Here is a 20,593-nt window from a genome sequence, read left to right on the forward strand (position 1 = left end):
GAAGGTTTTTCTTGATAAGACATGTTTCAAAGGTTAGCCTGGTGACAGGGGAGAGGAGGCTGGGAGAAAGGTGTGGATACTGGAGGCAAGTGACTGGCAACGAGGAAGAATGTAATAAGGCCTGGAGAGGGCAGAATGAAGGGAATGAAAGAGGCAGAGAACAATTTAAAGACAGAAATACAGGATCTAGAAAATGTCTACAAGTTAGGTAGAGAGGGAAAGGAATCGAGAATGTCTAAAATTTCAGCTTTGGTATCTGAATGTATGTAATTCGTTTAACTGGAAACGGTTTGAGGAAAAGCAAATGGATTAGTTTTGGTCATACAGGGTGATCAGTAGATAGCTCTGGAAGATCTTGGAGGGCTTTCTATGCCATTCTAAGGAATTCTGACTACTTTATCCTAGTGGAGAAGCACCTAATGGTATTAAATAAGGAAATAGATTGCATTTGCTTTTCTTTGTGTCTGTATGGAAGACGAATCAAGGAGAGGCAAGAATGGAGAAGGGTGATCAGACAGAAGGCTATTAAAATAGTTTGGCAAGAGATGGTGAGAGTCTGAATTAGGGCAATAGTAGTCAGGACAGCAAAGGACAGATTTGAGAACTGTTGAGATAAATTAGCCTGACTTAGTGATTGACTGAATGGGAGTACTGCAAAAATGGAAGAGAAATCAGAAGAAAATTAATAGCTGCGGACTTGGTAATGCAAACATGGTACCCTGTCTGATTTGGCATAGTGACTCCCACCCCTGGATTAGTCCTGAGCCATAAAGATTGTCCTTTTTTTTTTTTTTTTTTTTTTTAAGATTTCTAGGTATAGACATAAAAAAAAAATCCTCCTGGGCTTCTGAAAGCTCAGGGATTTGAGTCAGAGTGTGCCAGTACTTTGATTGCCAGGGAGTCTGTCCAAATACAAAGAAACTAAGCCAGTGATGGGAGGAGAGAGCCAAAGCCCTGATGGCATTGCTTCAGGCCCCTAGATGACACGGCCCACATATTTCTGTACTGGACACTATGCTTAAAGCCAGTGCCACTTTGGACTTGCCAGTTACGTAAGATTACCCACTTACTTGCTCCTTAAAGGGAAAAAGCATGCGGTATGGAAATAGCAGATGATGCAGAAGAGAGAAGTGTTATAGAAGCCAAGAGGAATTTCAGTAAGAGCGTGGGCCAAAGTGTTAACATTGCAAAGAGACTGGGTAAAACCAATGTTTTAGCAGTTGATTTATCAATTGATGAAATTCTAGAACAATGGTTTTAAACTGAAGACTGCTAATGAATTGAATGGGCACCTCTTTAAAATGCGGATCACCAGGCCGCACTCCTGCGTTGTGGGTCAGTAGGTACACAGAGGACTATCGTAACCGATTCCTGAGTGGGTAGTGGGTTGTCATGCATTGTGACATAAATAAGAGGGAATCAAACAAGTATCAGATGATATGGTAGCGAGATTTAATTTCTCTTCTGGTGAGTATTTTGGCAAGTTACATGAAAGCATTAAAATTTTGCACACCTTCTTACCTAACAATTATATTGTCAAGAATTTAACCTAAGGAGATAATCATGAATGCATATAAATATATAGCTACACTGATTATAATGTCCATAGCTAACACTTAGTGTTAGGTACTGTGATAAGAGCTTTATGCATATTAATGAACTCTTTATTTTTCTCTCAACTCAGTGAGGTAAATAGATATATCAGCACTCCATTTTACATTTAGAAAATTAAAGCACCAGGAGATTAATTTGTTCAAGGTGACACAAAAAGTGGAGGATATGGAACCTAAACCCAGTGCCCTTGATTACTATGTCTCACTCTGTCTTCCCACAGCACTGTTAGAGGAGTGAAACATTGAAAGAAATTCAAAAGTCCTGTTTGAAGCCTGAGAGAGCACATATTCCAGAAATCAACATACCACCAAGCAAATCATTCAGGACCTACACGCTGGAAACACTCTTTACCCTGCCTCTCCCCAGAAGATGATCAGAACTGATCCCGTAGTACCTCACATTCCTGTGAAAATCAGTTGATGCCAGAAGGGAAAAACCTCTCCAGTTGGCCATGCCTGGGCTCACATCTCTTTATGACCCATTATATTTATTGATCTGTTCCAATCCTGAGCTTCCAATGTACACCCCCTGGATCCTCCCTTCATGAGCAGTACACTCCCCTATAACTTCCACATCTTTGCACATTTCTCTACCTCCTTACTTTAACTTAACCCTGGCTGCCCCCAAGAACCCTACTTTCCCACCTCTCCCAGCTGTGTTTTCCTTAACACCAGGTATGCCCCAGGGCCAGGTAGTGGAATAGGTGACTCATTAAGTATCACTGCTGCTTTTGGAGCATTACTCCCTCATTCTATAAAACCCTCTGCTTCATCAACACTCTCCCAACGTGAGGTTGCAAAATTGAACTCACATTTGTCACACACATGTGCAGGGAATATAAAACTTTAGCTGTCACCTCTCGTTCACAGCCTTAACTCTCCTTTCTGGATCATTCCCATCAGTTGACAAACCAAGCCACCATCCCCAGTTGTCCCTTGACTTATGACTGTATTCTTTCTTCAAAGAGCCAGTCTTTTGATTGTCTACTACTTGCACCTCCATATCCTCAGTGAATTTTATTTTGTAATTTTCTTAAAAGCTTTTAAATACAGAAAAATACAAAGAATAATACAGTAAGAGTCCATGTATCTTCTGCCCATTGAGCAAAGACTAGTATTTCTGTATTTGTTTTAATCTAAAGAATTAAAATATTGCAGATAAAATTCACACCTATGTATTTCCTCCGTTCCATTTTACCTCCTTCCTCCCAGAAGTCACCAACATGAATTTAAGGTGAATCCAAGCAATGCTTCCATCCTTTTGTTCATGGTTTATTTACACATTTCTCCCGTTTGATGGAGGTCCATTTCCTGTTTTTCACTATAATATAATGCTTCGGAGTATATATTTATACACATTTCTTCCTGCCCAATGCACAGAGTTTCTCTAGGGCCATGCTGTCTAATATGATAACTACTAGTCACATGTGTCTCTTGAGCTCTTGAAATGTAGCTAGTTTATACTGAGATGTAAGTGGAACATATTCATTAGATTTCCAAGACTTTGTATGAGAAAAATATAAAATATCTCAATAATTTTATATTGATTACAAATTGAAATATTTTGCATATGTTAGTGTCTTAGTTTGAGCTGCTATAACAAAATACTGTAAAGTAGGTGGCTTATAAACACAGAAATTCATATTTCACAGTTCTGGAAGTTGGAAGTCTGAGATCAGGGTACCAGCATGGTTGGGTTCTGGTGAGGGCTCTCTTCCAGGTTAGTGTGCTTACTTGTGTTATCCTCACATGGCAGAAAGAGAACTAGAGTTAGCTCTCCGGCCTCTTATAACAGCACTAATCCCATTCACGAGGGCTCTGCCTTCATGGCCTAATCACCTTCCAAAGATGTCACCTCATACCATCACTTGGGGGGTTAGGATTTCAGCACATGCATTTGGGGGACACAAACATCCAGTCCATACCAGTTGGGTACAATAAAATATGTTATTAAAGTTAATTGTATCTGTTTCTTTTTGCCTTTTAAAAAGTTAAATAATGTTTGTGGCTGACATTATATTTCTACTGAACAATGCTCCTCTAGGGTTTATAATTAAACCTGAAACTGCTAGGCATGTACATGCTGGGTAAATTTTCAGATTGATTATTTTCAACTTCCCTCAGTCCCACCCCTTTATTTAACACCACCCCCACCCGCGCCCCCCCCCCCCCCCGTAGTTCCCCAGTACTTGGTGAACTTTGCTCTGTCTGGGCTCCTCTGGCACTTAACATCTGTATGTCTCGTTTGGCATTTCAAATACACAATTTTGTATTTTAGTTTGTTCTTTCCTATTGCGTTTTCCCCTTTACATCAGGGACCATATTTTATGACTTTGCTTCTCCAGAACTAAGCTCAGGGCCCTATACGTTAGAGCCACTCAAATATTTAAAGAAGATTTAGACACACCAGCCTGGTGACTGTCTGCTGTTAGACTGCGATTTGTCCTGGAACAATTTTATCTGGTTTACTTAGAATATGCCGCAAGTTTCTTGTACATCCAGGCTTCTGCTCTCCATAGTGTGAGAGAATTCCCTAGGAAGTAACATCAGTCTGTTTCATGATGAAGCTGCCCATGTCTCCCCAACAAGCTTCTCACTTCCTGATGGGTTCTGGAGTCTAGGGAACTGGCGAAGCCAGGGTGAACCTCAAGGGTGTTTAGTTCGATTTTTAAGAGCTTTTCATATGACATCACTTTCAGCCATTTTATGATATGCTGTGCCAGGTTCTATAAAATATGGCATTATTATAGTTTATTGTACTATAAGAAGCAGCAGAATTGCAAAAGACAAGGAGATAGGTAAAGAGGAATAAAAGCTAGAAATGAGTAAAGTACAAAAATCAGAGCTGCCTATATAAACTAGAAAAGATGCCCTTTCCTCAGGGCTGGCTCAGCCTGGTACCTGGACATCCATACTGACCCTCTCAACTAGGGAGCCTTGTGCATAGCATTGCTTTTGGTGTCCTGTGCGGTACTGTTTTGTGAAATGTTAATGCAAATGAATGGTTCAGTTCTTCTGTTGGGGCAATTTCCAAATTCCTAATATGGAACCACTGAGCAGCAGATAGGGACAAAGGCAAGCAAGTTTTAGAGCCCAGTATGAAACAATCAGAAGGTTTTCCTGAAAGTTCTCTAGTTCCAAAGGATGAAGGAGTGTTGATATAGAAAGATCTCTGAAGAATGAAGCATTTCACACATAGAAGGCACCATAGCACTGAATTGTAAGTATGTACTGTTTCCTTGCCTGGAGTGATCCTCATTTATATCTGAAATATATGTATATAAACTAGTCTGTCCACTGGAGGCTTGAGGTATATCTCTTTATTCTCTGTTTCTTAAAGATGTAGAAGGATTCTTAGATAAGATGAAATAAGTAAAAATAAATAAATACAAAAGTGGGTATGCAAAAAAATACGATACAATGAGCAAAGAAGAAAGCCTTAAACTGCTGAAACCCTAGCATACACGTGAAAGTCTTCTCATTGAAGAGAACTATTCCATAGAACGTTAAAGTCCTTAAATATATTCTGAATTCTGTGCTGCTGCCTGGACAGAGACAGAATGATGGTGGTGTTGCTTTGCTGAAAACAATGGAGGTCAGTATGGACCAGAAATGGGCTGGCTGCAGAATCTGTCGGAGACGGGAGAGAGGGGCACCGCTCTGCTGTGCACCTCTTGGTGTGGGATTGAGACTGAAGGATTCAGAGGCATCTAGAGTGGTTTCTTCTGCTCCTGCACCAGTGATGGGAATTGAGGAGAACCTGGGGAATGAGCGAATAGTCAGAGAGATTATATTAAAGGAAATCTGATTTTAATCTTGACCCATTGTTCTGAAAGTCAGAATCATCAATGGTAACTTTTAAACATACAGATATTCAGGTTCTGACCCAGGCCTACTAGATCAAGTATTTTCAAGGGCAGAGCCTTGGAATCAGCATTTTAAACAGTCTCCTCAAGAGTTTTGTGTATAGCTATTTCAAAAGCTGGCGTTCGGAAACAGCATTCTTATGAAGGGAAAGAGACATGCTGCTCTGATCCAGAAGGTGTTAAATTGAACATCAAAGAGGAGAGTTAAGTTAATGTTAACCCCAATTTGACAGTGTGGAAGAGAAGCTTGAAACAGTAGAATGTGAATGGGTCTGGGAACTAGCCTTGTTCTAACACCTACTTTGTGGTCTTGGGGAAAATATCTCGTATTGTGAAGTTTCCTTCTCCCACCTTCATAATTTAAAAAAAATTTTTTTTTAGTTCTTCGTTACATGACATTCTCAGATCAGGATGACTAAGACTTTCAAGGAAATGAGATTTTTCTTGCCTATCCAAATTGTTCCACACTGGTCACCAATGTGGGTTTTGCTTTATACTCCAACGCCTCCACCTCACAAGTTTGTTTTAAACTTAAAGCATTTTGCCCAAGTATAGAACTGCACAGGCTATATAGCAATTTTGTTTTTCCTTAGCATGTTGTATATGACAAGCTGCTTCTCTCATTCTCCTCATATGGTCCTGAGAGATCATATCACATTTTCTGGTTGATTAATTACTTACACACAATTATAGTAGAGCCCGTGATATTCATTCTGGAGAGAAGAGTCACACTCATCTCTGTGTTTCCGTACTCTCCATTTGCATCAGCAGCAGGGTAATAGAAAATGACTTAAATGGAGTCAGTGTTGTTATCACCTGCTCTAAAACCTAACCCCTGAGCTCCCTTGAGAGCTATGTAAATCATAAATGACGCAATGAAGATTTAATTCGGTGCCTGTGAGATTCCCTCATATTTTTAATTTGCTCCTTTGGGATATCGGATTTTTTTCATTCGCTGCCAGGTTCATAATCTAGGAAGGAACACCTAGAAACTAGACTCATCATTGCAGGTCACAGAGCTGTTCCACAATTTATTCATGTATTGAATGTTTCCATAGAATTAAAGAGACCTCAAGCTTCACCATTGCTGAGAAACAACTTGCTTTGTGTAATCTTTCTGGGGAAAATCCAAATAGAGCTCCACGCTCGCAGTCAGAAGATCTGGGTTCTCATTCAAACAGAACCTTCTTAGTCTTGTGACCTTAGGCTAGTCACGGATATCAGCCCCTTTTTTCATCCTCGCATCAAATGGGGACAATGAGACTTTCCTGCCTGACATGTCTGGAAAGATCTAATTAGAAAAATACATTTAAAAGTACTTTGAAAATTATAAAATATATGAAACAAAGTTATTATAATGTATTATCTTGATTAGAGAATAAGAGATGATCTAACAGGATTGTCATTTGACTTTATAACACTCATAAAATGAATGTTTTATAGATTTTTTAATAGTCAAAAATTACCATGTAAGGACTGTCAAATCATGTTTTGGGTTGAAAAATAGATCCTTTAGGTAAAATAGGGAGTTGGCCTCGTTTTATGTTCTTCTAACCTGTGTATTGCTAGTTTCCTAAGGAAAAAAAAATTTTTCATTGAAATGTCACTGTGGCTATTTCTAAGCAATGTTTCACCTGAGTTTGGTTAATTACGGGGATGACCATGTTTACTCCAGGATTTTTCCTTGTTATTTGGGAAGAAACATGGTCGGTCATGTGTATATAACTTTTATCAGCAGCAAATACATAATAATCCCTTGTACTATTCTAGGTGCCAAAATGATGTCAAAATACAAAGACATATTTAAGTATGTCATACTTAAGTTTACAATTTAATTGGAGAGGTAAGACATGGTACACAGAATTGTACCAAAATACAGTTAAGTAGGAAATAGCAGCCATGAAGATAGTCTGTTTGTGTCGTGGATGGACAGAGTGAGGTATGCACTAAGGAAGTTATAAATGGTGAAAGAGAAGGTTGACTAGGTAGTGCAAGAAATACACAGTTTCTTAATAGCCAGCATGCTACATGAAGGGAGCTTTGCAGGTCATTATTCTAGAAAGGGCTTTGTGAAAGTAATAAGATGATTATCTTAGCACACGTTCCCCACATATAAAGCCTAAGGCAAAGCATATATGCTACTGATTTATTGGGGAGCATAATCCCAGGGAATCAAGAGTAAGAGAATAGAGGAAGAGGCAGGGAAGGGAGGAGGCCAAATCAGAGAGAGGATGCACCACTGAGCTGACCACAGAGGATCACTGGGTCTTGCAGGACGTCTTCAGAGAAACTACCTGATACTAATGCAGCTTGAAACAACCCACGGGATGAGAGGAGAGTGCAAGCAATCTAATCTCTGGCTTCTTCCTGTCTCCTGACCATTGGTCCAGCTCTGCTCCATGAGGTGTTAATGTCCCTTTGCTTCTAGGTTGGATCAGCCAGCTTCAGGCAGCCAGCCAGTAGGGAGGCCAGATTCTCTGTGGGTCCAGTGCAGCGAGGCACTATTTGCATGTAGGTATGCATTGGTGGTGACAGTGGCAGCAGCTGAAGCTTTGTAACTATAGTCACAGAGCCACCGCTGCTGGGAAGCAAGGCAAATAAAGCCCACAGTTGGGAGTGGGAGCTTGTGAGTGGGGTCACGGAGATCTGGGATGGCACATAAATAGAGTCCAGTCAATGATTAATCTGGTATGTGGTTCCCAGGAGGATGACAAAGGCTGCACAAACAAAAGAAATTTAGTCATAGATGGGTGACAGCAATCATTTGTGGAATATGAACCTGCACTAGAATAGTGGGAATGGTATGAGGCACAGAAATGAATTTAGAAATGTTTCCCAAGAAAGGTTTTCTGTTGGTTTTAAAAGCACATACGAGATAGGGGAGAGAGGAATGGGAAGACTAAGCAGAGCAATGTGTTCCTAAAGCGGATCAGAGTCTGATGCCGTTTTCTTGAGCATACTGTGGTGGGTTATCATAAAACCTAGATTGCTGTGTTAGCGAAATAATTTTAAGTGTTGGAAACAAAGTGTATGCCTCCCATTTTATCTGTGGTACCACAACTTCACACTTTTATTCTATGAGTGCAGTTGATTTAGGAATAGAATTTAGAATTCTCAGTTCCTGTTAAGTGCTTTCATCCAACTGGTTCTGTGTGTGTGTGTGTGTGTGTGTGTGTGTGTGTGTGTGTGTGTGTTTTAGACTTTGGCCTCATTGTGCTTATGTTTGTGATTCTTCTGAACCTGAATTAATTCCACAGATAAGTTACTTTATATTCAAACTGTTTTTTCCCACTCAGCCCATAGAGTCTGGTCATAATGGATATTTCTTGGGTCTCTTAGTGTAATAATGATCTTTTTTTTCATTGTTAACCATCTTGTTCCATATCCTTTCCTGCCGAACAGAGACGTAAGTGTGGAAAGAGTTCTAATGAGGTCCTATTCCAAGATAGGGCACTCCTTTTCCTTGGTTACGGTATGTGAAGTTTAGGCAGTTACTGGGAGGAAACGAACACCTAAAACTTTGTCAAATCAGAGGCAAGTCAAAGAGTCTAAGGCTAGGATATCTGTCCAAATGGGACTATAGGCAGAAAATAAGCCAAGTTTGAAGCCAGAATGGTCAGAGGACAAGGGGAACAGATATGAAAAGAACCAAAGATAACAGAGGGAAGATAAGCCCAGAATGATTTCCAAGTCACTGCACAGGTGCCCAGTGTAGCCTAGGAGAAGATGCTCATGGCGAAAAAAGTCCGTATGCTTTAACAACTACATCAACTATTTGCCCCTGTGTCCCCTATTAGAAAAAAAAAAAAGTCACTAAGTTTAATAGAAAAAAAGATTCAACGCATGTGAAATACCATTGAAGGATAGCATGACTGACCACAACGGAAACAACAGTGCAGCATTGTAAACTGTGAGCAGCTAGCCACAGACCACAGCATGCGGCCTGCCTCATTCAATCGTTCTCTTCTGGTAGTCACTGGCCCTCTCTTAAGGGGGCTCTCAGTTTTAAACGCACTGCAAGCATTTGGGTAGTTATGACACACAATGGTCAGAAATAAATTTCTGTATAAGTTAATTACCTGAAATCATAATTTTTTTTAAATTTTGAGGTGGAGTTTCACTCTGTCACCCAGGCTGGAGTGCACTGGCATGATCTCGGCTGACTGCAACCTCCACCTCATGTGTTCCAGCGATTCTTCTGCTTCAGCCTCCCAAGTAGCTGGGACTACAAGTGCACACCACCAAGCCCGGCTAATTTTTGCATTTTTATGTAGAAACAGGGTTTCACCATGTTGGCCAGGCTGGTCTCAAACTCCTGACCTCAGGTGATCTGCCCGCCTTGGCCTCCCAAAGTGCTGGGATTACAGGCGTGAGCCACCACACTGGGCCTGAAATCATAGTTTTTTAACCCATGGAAAGGGTTTGAACTTTGATGTTGTGCTGGGTTTCCTTTGGAACTGAGTCATTGTGCACTAAACATGAAGACTACTGAACATGAAAAATTTAATAGACATCTAGTAAATGCCTAAAAACATATATAATAAAAACCAACCATCATTTTGATTGTTGTAGCAAACTGCTTTTATTGGTCAAATGGAAAGCACTCATTCTGACAGCTGAGAGATATTATTCAAATGAAGGTAGTCTTTCATTTTCTCTAAAATTCTTCAATTTAAGAATATTGAGTTTAAAAAATGACTTCGTTTGATATCAAAGGTGGACATGGTTACAGAACATATGTAGCAGATAATGGATTAAATATGCTTTCTGTAGAGACTCTACATCACTAATATAAAATTTTTGATAATTCTCAAAGGAGAATTAGAAAACAAGTATAGCACAGCATGGACTTTGGAAGCAGACTGTGTGATTCGAGTCTTGGCTCTTTTATTTTTTAGCTTGTGACCTTGGCAAATGACTAAACCATTTTTGCCTCAGTTTCTTCATCTGTAAAATGGGAATTGTAATTATAATTTCTACATGTCTCACAGAGTTGTTATGAAGATTAAATGAGATAACACAGGCAAACTACTTAGAACAGTCCCTGACTCATAGTAAGTACTCTCTATAAGTGTTAGTGGACTGAAATTACTATTGTCAATTAAATAAAAAGGAGGAGAGAAACTTTCTCAACAAATAAGCACTATAAACAAGATTTCAAAGAAGAATTGGTTACTTGCTTAAAAGAACAAGCTTTTTCAGGAATACTAAATTTACCGGTTTTCTTTAATATTGTTCAAATATGAGTAGATATTATAGGATCAACAGGATGGTATGCCAGCTACATGGTAACAGCCATGATTGAGTGGGTGCTGAGCGAGAAGATGGGAGGAGACCCTGAAATTCATCTCCCTGGGGGGTTCTGGGCTGGGATTTTTAAGGGGACCATGAGGAGAAAGGGGATGGGAAATTGGGGTCATTGATTGGTTGGGGTACATGGGGATGAAATCATCAGGATGTGGAAACTGCATTCTTTGGTGAGTCAGCTTCTCGTGGGATCCTTCAGGCAAGCTGATGTCAGTAGTTTCACTGGTACGTAGGACCTGAAAGAATATCTCAAACAGAAAACTTAACATTATATAATGTTCAAGCTGTTTTCTATAGAGCAGTTAAGGGGAATTATAATTTTGTCACAGGGTCTACGTGATTCTGGGACAAGAGGCAAACAACTATAAGGAAGCAGGTCAGAGAGCAAGCTGGCCTCATAATCCAGGGAGAATGTACCGCAGGCTTGGTTTATTTTACATTCCCCTTGTCCCTTTTTCCTTGATTAATTTTATAAAGCTTCTAGGGATGGTTTCATAAAGACCACTACTTAGTAAAGTAGCATCTTTATTAAGCAATCTTCATAGAGTTTTGTTTCCATTACTATCTGTGAACAAAAATAGTTAAACTGCATCTTTTAAAATTGCTATAAATCGATATATTTTTGAATGAGCAAAATTTTCATTAATTTGAGAAAAATGTATGCACTTAGTTTGGAAATTTTACTGTGTGCTCATCCACCCTGCCAGCTCTCAAAACCACAAGACAGGTATTTACAATTGCCCCATTTTATAGGTAGAGAATCTGAAATACAGTCCATCCAGATACTCTTCAAAATGATCCAGAGAATCTATGATGACGTAAGTTATCCCCTAATCATCTTCACTTCCAAATTTACTTCTCTCTCATTTCTTTTCTAAGTCAATGCAACATCATCTATTAATTATAACAAACCAGTAACCCAAGACTTCCTTTGATTCTTCTTCATTCATTCCCACAGCCAACAAAGATTAACTTCCTTAAATATGGTGGACCTTCCTCGTCTCTCCTTCCGTGGTGCCACTGCATCGGTTTCATTCCTTATCACAGTAACCGTGTTTCTCCACTAGGTTTCCCTAGAACCAGGCTTGGCGCACAATCCGTTTTCCTCATTGCAGTCCAAGGGAACTTCCCATGAGGAAAATCTCCAAAAGCAAAATCAAAAGACAATAAAATTCTCTAGAATTGTACAGTGATGGAAGTGAATAAAAATGACTTAATGGCTCCTCAGAGCCCTCGGGACATATTCCAAGCTCCACGCATGGCATTTAAGGGTTTTCCTAGGAGAGTCCTTAGTCTTTTCATTCTCTGTTTAGAATTCCGTCCTACCATTTGGAATTATTTGCAGGCACCCAAATGGTGCAAGCTCTGTCAGGTCTCCATGTATTTACATAAGCTGTTTTCTCTTCCTAGAATAGGATAAGAGGATTGGCTGCCTCTTCCCCATCAATTTTTTTTTTTTTTTTTTTTACCTCGTTAAAGTGTGCTTAATATCTAAGACTTACTCAGTTGGTACCTGCTTCCCACAGAAAATCTCCTGAGTTGGGTATTCCTCCTCCCACTATAGGCAGAGTTTCTCCTTCCACCACTTTCTCTGGATTGTGTGTTCCTTGAAGGCATAAGTTTTGTTATATTAAACTTTTTAATCTAACAGACAAGGATTAACAAGTCTGGGTCATGGCCTTTTTTGAAGCACGCTCTTCTGTTTAGTGTGAACTTGCTTACCCCAGTCTAGATACTTGAACTATAAATAAGCTATTCAATGTGGCCATCTAGTGACCAAAGTGAGAAAATAACTATATTATTGGATAGTTGTACATTGATAGACACACCTTGTATTAATATTTAAGCTCCAGAGTCCTGTCCACTCCCATGCCTTCCACCCACTTTCTACTACTTAAAGCAATTTTGCTCCCAGATATTCAACTATTCAGTAATAATAATACCTTATGCATTACCACTTTACTAAACATATTTATATTCTCAATACACGCCCACACCCACACGATGAGACAGCATTTTGGTACTATTATCCCTATTTTACTGGTGAGAAAATTGAGATTCCAGGACATTAATTAATTTTCCCATGGTCACATAGTAATTATGTGAAAAAAATGAAACTGATCTGAAGCAGATGACTTATTCATTAGGTAATATGGAGAAAACTGGAATTGAATACAGGACTTTTGGCCTCGAACACATTTCTCTATTATTTAATTTATCACATTGTTTTATAGTAGTTTAGTTCTCTGTTTATAATTCATCATTTTTTCTTATTGCCTAGCACAGTGCCTGACACACAGTATGTGTATGACATGTGTTTTTTGATAAATATTGCAAATGAGTGTATAATCATTAAGTTATATCGGAAAGAACTATTTGGCTCAAACTGAAGCACAGAGTAGACATGTAAATATATTTTTTCACTTCTATGCTTTCACACATATTGTATCCTTGGCCTTGAAATATCCTCACTCTTGTCAACTTGATAAAATACTCCCATTCATCAATTCAAATGTTGCTTTCCCTTAAAACCTTCGCCAGTGGTTCCCCAGGCAGAGATAAGTACTTCCTACATTGCATTCTCCAGATCCCCAACACAGCTTTGTTTAACTCTTATCACATTCCTGTAATTATTTGCTTACACATCTGTCTTCTCCAGACTGAGATCTTTGGCAGCAATTCAGGCAGAAGGAATGGCAGTATCAAAGCTGCCAGCTGAGTGAACATGCCGGGCAGTTTGCAGCCTGGGCGTGGTGTGTATCCCGATGCAGCAAGCTTAGGCAAAGCCTAATGATATGCCAATGAGATTTGATTTTACAGACTGCTGTCTTCAAAACCGCTGGGGGTACATAAGCCCTTTCCAATGGTTCCAACTTTGAAAAGTTTATATTACACAATTCTTTAAACTTAAGACAAAAAATGTAGATGTCACAGTTTAAATATGGTTGTATACATGGTTTTTCAAAATTCTGTTAGGGAAAAGAGTAAGAAAAAGATGGAAGATCCCTGCTGTGGCCCATGGATAGCCACGGAAGGCAGATTCAGCTTTGCGCCATCCCCTGTAGTGACTGACCTTCCCACCTCTTGGTCCCGGCTCCACAACCAGAGTCCAAGGCACTCTTGCAATAATTCAAAGAGGCTTCAGTTTTAGAAATGCCCATTTCATTCCTTTCTGTTCCTTAACACCTATTCCGTCTTTTAGGACCCAAGTTAAGCTTTATCTCTGAATGAAGGCAGTAGTCCACTGGGATTTTACTTTTTCTGGTTTGTTTTTGCACCATAACTTTGACATATGATCACGTATCATCTTACATGGTTCTCAGTGTTGTGTGTGATATAAAAATACAGTATTGCAGTCTTCTTGAGAGTAGGGACCACGCGTATCTGGTTTCTCCAAAAGACCTACTCAGCACGGTGATGGGCACATACCTGATCAATCTGCAGCTTTGCAGTGAAGGCACAGACATCACTTCACCACTGGTAGAATTTGTGGAGAGGTAGAAGTCACCCTCTAGTGGCAGCAGGTGGTATTAAGACAAAATCGCGGGATTTGGAGTAAGTCTTGGGTTCTCAAAACTGTCTCCACCACTTGTTGGTGTAGACATCAATTACTTAACCCTTGGAGCCACAGACCTTCTTTCCAAAAGAGTGCATATCATATGTGGAGTGATGATCATGGGAGCTGGTGCATAACTGGCACCTAGTTTGCAGCACTCATCATTCCCATTGCTTTTCAGTGTCCACGGAAATGGATGCACCATTTGAAGTTAGAATTTGGTTGTCTTCCTCATATCTGCTCATATACCATGTAGTTTTTATTTCCATTAATAAGGCTTAACATCAGTTAAAGGTCTAAAGTAATTGTAAAACAGTCCTTTCATTCTCATCCTCCTGGGAGAGTGTTGTGGGAATCAAATAGAATACAGCAATTAATTCCAACTCAAGACCAAAATTTGTTAGTAAATAAAGCATTGGTGGGAGAAGAGCTGCATATTTTGCAAGGAAGATGTAGATTAGATCATTTCAGTTGGGTGACCCTCGAAGACGAAGTCAGTCTGACTGACGCTGCCACTCAGTGATACGCTCGTGCTATCAGGGAAGACTTAGGAAATACAAAGTTTGCTAGGTCTGTGCAAACATGTCAAGGTACATAACGACCGAAATCAGGCACCTGAAAGTCATTGTGCTTGCTAAGACACAGGCATGGTCAAAAACTGTATTAGTAAGTGTTAAAGTCTCTTTGACCAACATAACCAGAAGGAAAATGTTACTAACCTCTTGCACCCTGACTTGTCACAAGGCTGGGGTTTTTCGTACTTCAGCTCTGAGTGCAATGGGTCTTTTCCTGACACCCTGCCAATACCAGCTGCATCCCTTTCTGTATCCTTCCCACCATGCCTCACGTTATTCTCTCTTCCTGCACTCTCTATTTTTCATAGCACTGCCCTGATTTGCTTGTTTGATTTGTTTTTCTATTGTCTCTCTTACCCACTGGACCTTAAGGCCGTGAGGGTTGGTTTCACTCACGTCTTTCTGTGTATTTTCTAGCACAGTGACTGAAACATCACAAGCAATAAGTAATGACTAAATGAATGAATGAATATATGAACATGGTATACTCATACCAGTTTATTTTACCAGCTTATTGCTTTCACCATAAGAACTCATTAATTCCTCTCTAAGGTACATTGAAACTTACTAATTTACAACAGTGTAATTATTTTTACTGAGTCTTCTTGCCTATAAAAGAGTAAATCATATTCAGTGTAAATTAACTAAAAGTTGAAGGCCAAACTATGTTTGAACACATAAAGGCAGTTATAAAAGTAAATACCATTATACTTAATAAGAAAGTTTGTAAACTACATAAAGCCAACAGTATTTCATTAGCATCAACTTATGTCATTATCTTTAGGTTTTTAGATATTTTTCTAGGAATAATATCAGGTAAATAAATGATAATATCACTTTTTAGATAAGAATTTAATAAGGTAAAAATAGACTTCTGAATATGAAAGTCATCCACCTTGATACTCTCATTGCCCCAATAACCACTACTGTGATTTGAATTTAAATCCATTATTTGCTATTATATTGTTACTTTCTTTTCTTTTCTTTTTTTCTCCTTCCTTCCTTCCTTCCTTCCTCCCTCCCTCCCTCCATCACTTCCTTCCTTCATTCCTTTGATGGAGTCTTGCTCCATCACCCAGGCTGGAGTGCAGTGGCACAATATCAGCTCACTGCAACCTCCGTCTCTGAGGTTCAAGCAATTCTCCTGTCTCAGCCTCCGAGTAGCTGGGATTACAGATGCATGCCACTGTGCCTGTCTAAGTTTTGTATTTTTAGTAGAGATGGGTTTTCACCACGTTGGCCAGGCTAGTCTTGAACTCCTGACCTTAGGTGGTCTGCCCGCCTCAGCCTCCCAAAGTGTTGGGATTACAGGTGTGAGCCACCACACTCAGCCTTATACCATTACTCTCTGAAGTATTTTCTTCCACTCTGTTCCAAAACCCAATCTTCTTCCAATCGCTTGAGTATGTAGTAAATATTCACTTATTTATTCAGTGAACATTTATTGGATGCCATGTATATGAGACACTGGGAATCATACTGCTCCACACCCTCCAAATCCCACAGAAGAACAAACCCGTCATGAGATAAATTAATATTAACTATGTTATGCCAATTGCTTTCTGAGTCCAGGGCCTCTGTATTTCATACTTACATAATTGCAGACTCACTAAATGTTAAAATGTGAAGGGATTTTAAATTTTATGAAAACAAAAAGGTCTAAGAGATTGTTTGATTTGCTGAAAGTTACAGGGCTACTTCATGGGGAGCTGGGACTTGCCTCCGGGCCTCTTAACCTGTTTGCCACCCACACCCTTTTCTCCCTTCTCAGGAGACCAGTCTTATTTTCATTCTTCATTTGAACTGCTTTTCTTTCCATCTCTCTGCGTCCACTCATTAAACAAATATTTATGCTCCAGGAAGCTCACAATTTTATTGTCTTCCCCACATCTGTTCATACACCTTGTGGTTTTTACTTCAGTTCATGTAATCACTCACTGTTCCTTAGGCAGGTTAGAAACCTCCAAGTTATTTTATTTATTTATTTATTTAGAATCAGAGTCTCACTCTGTTGCCCAGGCTGGAGTGCCATGGCACGAACTCGGCTCACTGCAACCTCCGCCTCCCTGGTTCATACAGTTTTCCTGCCTCAGCCTCCCAAGTAGCCAGGATTACAGGCTTCTGCCACTATGCCCAGCTAATATTTTGTATTTTTAGTAGAGACAGGGTTTCGCTATGTTGGCCAGGCTGGTCTTAAACTCCTGACCTCAGGTGATCCACCTGCGTCAGCCTCCTGAAGTGCTGAGATTACAGGTATGAGCCACCATGCCCAGCCAAAAACCTCAAAGTTATTTTTAACTCCTCTCTCCCCTCATGCCTCACATTCGATAAACAGACAGATTCTGTTGATACAAGTTGCTAAATGTTTCTGGAATCCAGACTTTGTTGTTCATGCCTTTTAATGTCATCCTAGTTGAGGTCCCATCATGTCTTGCCTGCGGTTGCAATAGCCTTCAAGCTGGTTTCCATGGCCTCCAATCGTGTTTTAAATTCTCTACTACTGCTAGAATGAGCATCCATTTCAGAAGAAAAAGGAGGAGGAGGACAAGGGGAATTTAATTGTGTAAAAGGACAAGAGAGTAACAGATTTATAATTTATTATTTCATAGAGGAAAAGGTTAAAAAACCAAAAAAAATTAAAATAACACAAATATTAGCTAGAAATTAAAAGCCTTTGTCAATGTGACTCTCTCTAAATTTCTCTTTCCATGTCCTGTGAGCCCTGGCGTCTTTGAATCATCGTTTGTAGACCCCTTTGTGTCCTTTTACGTCCCCATGCCCCAGTATATCGTTCTTCACTGTTCCTGGAATGTGCTTCTGCCTTGTGCGCAAATGCTTCCCTTTCTGTGTCTCCAGTCCATTGTGTGGCAATTGTAGCATCCACACATTGCATGGTCATTGTCAGCGTTTACACACACACGGTCCCTTCAGACATCTAGAGTTCTGTCTCTTAGTCACCATTGGACATCCACTGCACAGTGGCTGGCACATAGTAGGTGCTTGTTAAGTGAGTACCTTACTGTCTGAAGGTGACAGAGAAATATACAAACAGTATCATTAAAGAGGACTTGTTGCAAAATAGCGGTATACGTGAAGACCATGGAAGCCCAGAAGCACCCCGACCCTTGTCAACAATCCTTGCGTGTGAACAGTTTGTATGCTGACATCTACTGGTAGTAGGCAGGTTATGGCCATCCTCCCCATCATTTTACTGCGACGTCATTCAGTTTGCGCTTTTGCAACCCCCTTTGACTTTAAAGGCTGAGTCAGAGACAGCCAAGAGAAGGTAAACTAAAAGAGACACTTGCTCTAGTGACTCTCCCTTACTCATTCTGGAATTTCTCTTCAGGAGAAAGTTTAATGCAATAGGAGCATCTTTGGGGTGGAGCTGATTTAGGGCTTTTAATTTTTGTCTAATCTTTGTTTTAATCTGCATGGCGTTTTCCACTTTATGTTTTCTTTCTTTTCTTTTTTTTTTTTTTTTTTTGAGACAAGGTCTGGTGCTATCGCCCAGGCTGGTGTGCAGTGGCACGATCTCAGCTCACTGCAACCTCGACCTCTCTGGCCTCCAGCAACCCTCCAGCCTCAGCCTCCTAAGCAGCTGGGACCACAGGCGTGTGGCACCACATCTGGCTAATTTTTGTATTTTTTGTAAAGACAGGGCTTGCCGTGCTGTCCAGGCTGGTCTTGAACTCCTAGGCTCAAGAAATCCTCCCACCTCAGCCTCCCAAAGTGTTAGGATTACAGGCGTGAGCCACTGACTGCCCTTCTATGGTTCCTTTTATGGATAGCTGTTTTCAATAGAATTTCCTTGGGACTATAAGACACTGTTAGCACTCTCTCAGTCTCAGATGCTCTGTAAGGTATTTCCGGTGGAGAATGTATCACGTCTCTTATGCCTGGTTCCCCCGGCACCATGCTATACTTTTCCACTTTCTCTTCTTGCAGGGATTGTTTCCATTGCCACCCTAACGGTGCTGGCCTATGAACGTTACATTCGCGTGGTCCATGCCAGAGTGATCAATTTTTCCTGGGCCTGGAGGGCCATTACCTACATCTGGCTCTACTCACTGGCATGGGCAGGAGCACCTCTCCTGGGCTGGAACAGGTACATCCTGGACGTACACGGACTAGGCTGCACTGTGGACTGGAAATCCAAGGATGCCAACGATTCCTCCTTTGTGCTTTTCTTATTTCTTGGCTGCTTGGTGGTGCCTCTGGGCGTCATAGCCCATTGCTATGGCCATATTCTGTATTCCATTCGAATGGTGAGTTGAAGACTACAGATGCCCCCCTCCCAAACCACATCCAGGGTAGAAAATTTTGTGTGGAAAATAATGGAAGTCTTCCTGTGTCATCAGTAGTTGCCCAGAGGTAGAGCAGTTCTAGGAGACTTCCCATTTGGTTGAATTTTATGCTATGAGCCACTCTCTGGGAAGATCAATGCGGAATAGCATTTACTCTCTCTACATCCCTCTCTCAACCAAAAGAAGGAATCAGCAACCAAAAAACCCTACATTATCGAACACTCTTAAAATTTAAGAATTTAAAAAAGGGAGTTCCACACTTCCCATAACTTTGTTTATTCAAAGGTCATACGAATTTGACTAGAGAACAGCATGGATGTTTTGTTCGGCAATCACAGCAGAGTCATAAAGGGTAAGAACTGACCACAAACAACTTCACGTTGGGTGCCAACAAGAACTTTCCAGTTTGAACTCAAACCCAGTGTGGAGCAGGCTCCATTTCCCAGTCTCTATTTTCAGCCATGGATGTTTCCTTCCCCATTCACTGATTCTTCCAACTCTGTTCTCTGCTTCCGTCTCTAGTCTCTTGCTCACTCCGTCAAACCCCTCTAACTTTCACCTGTTTTTAAAATCTGACTTAGCTACATGCATCACTTTAAATAATTTGTTTCAAATTTCTTTACATATGCCAACTTTGTTAAAGACAAAATCCCTAGATCAGTTCAATCATCTATTTTCTCCATGCCTGTAGTCAAACTGCAAAGAGGAGCTGGAAAAAAAAAAAAAAAAACACATCTGTCCACACTTAGATGTCCTCTCAGCCTTGTTCTAGCAACCTTTCTATGCCTGTGTGTGTGGTCTAGTGTCTCCACACTCTGACTATTACACAACCTCACTTCTCATTTTAATCTCTCGCCTTACTGCCTCCTCTCATTCTTATCGAATAAGCCTGCTTCTGATTTATCGGACAAAACAAAGCCATTATCAAGGGTTCCTTTGACTCCTTACCTCTCTTTACACAAACCACTGATTCTTAGACCTCTCTCTCCAGTTACAGGGCGACAGGAGAGGTCTCCCAGGACCAACTCGATTCTGTATTCTGATTGCTCCCCCACCCCCTTCCGTGCCCCAGAGACACCTCTTAATAATTTTCTCTTTCACTTGTATCTTCACACTCTCCCTTACCACTGGTCCTTTCCCTTTAGCATATTACCAGGCTATTTTTTTTTTTTTAATCACAATCTACTCTCAGCTCCCTCTAGCTATCACTTTATTTTTCTCCTTTTTGTCACTGCTAACTCAAAGAACCATTGGTGACTCTTGGTGCCACATTGTCACTCAGTAAGCATGCATTTACCCAGTATTTATTGAGCATATAAAATGTGCCAATTTCTTCCTGTTAATAGACTGAATGTTTGTGTCCCTCTCA

At 40.3% G+C, this 20,593-nt stretch overlaps 1 protein-coding gene across 1 annotated transcript in view; it reads left to right on the forward strand.

Annotated features, from left to right (window-relative positions):
* Positions 1-20,593, forward strand: part of OPN3 (opsin 3) — a 47,228-nt gene that overhangs the window by 17,047 nt on the left and 9,588 nt on the right. Inside the window, exon 2 of the mRNA XM_001094239.5 lies at positions 18,866-19,185. Within this exon, the coding sequence (XP_001094239.2) occupies positions 18,866-19,185 (320 nt within the window). The remainder of the gene's footprint in view (positions 1-18,865; positions 19,186-20,593) is intronic.

Source organism: Macaca mulatta, chromosome 1 (assembly GCF_049350105.2).
Source record: "Macaca mulatta isolate MMU2019108-1 chromosome 1, T2T-MMU8v2.0, whole genome shotgun sequence".
Taxonomy (NCBI): domain Eukaryota; kingdom Metazoa; phylum Chordata; class Mammalia; order Primates; family Cercopithecidae; genus Macaca; species Macaca mulatta.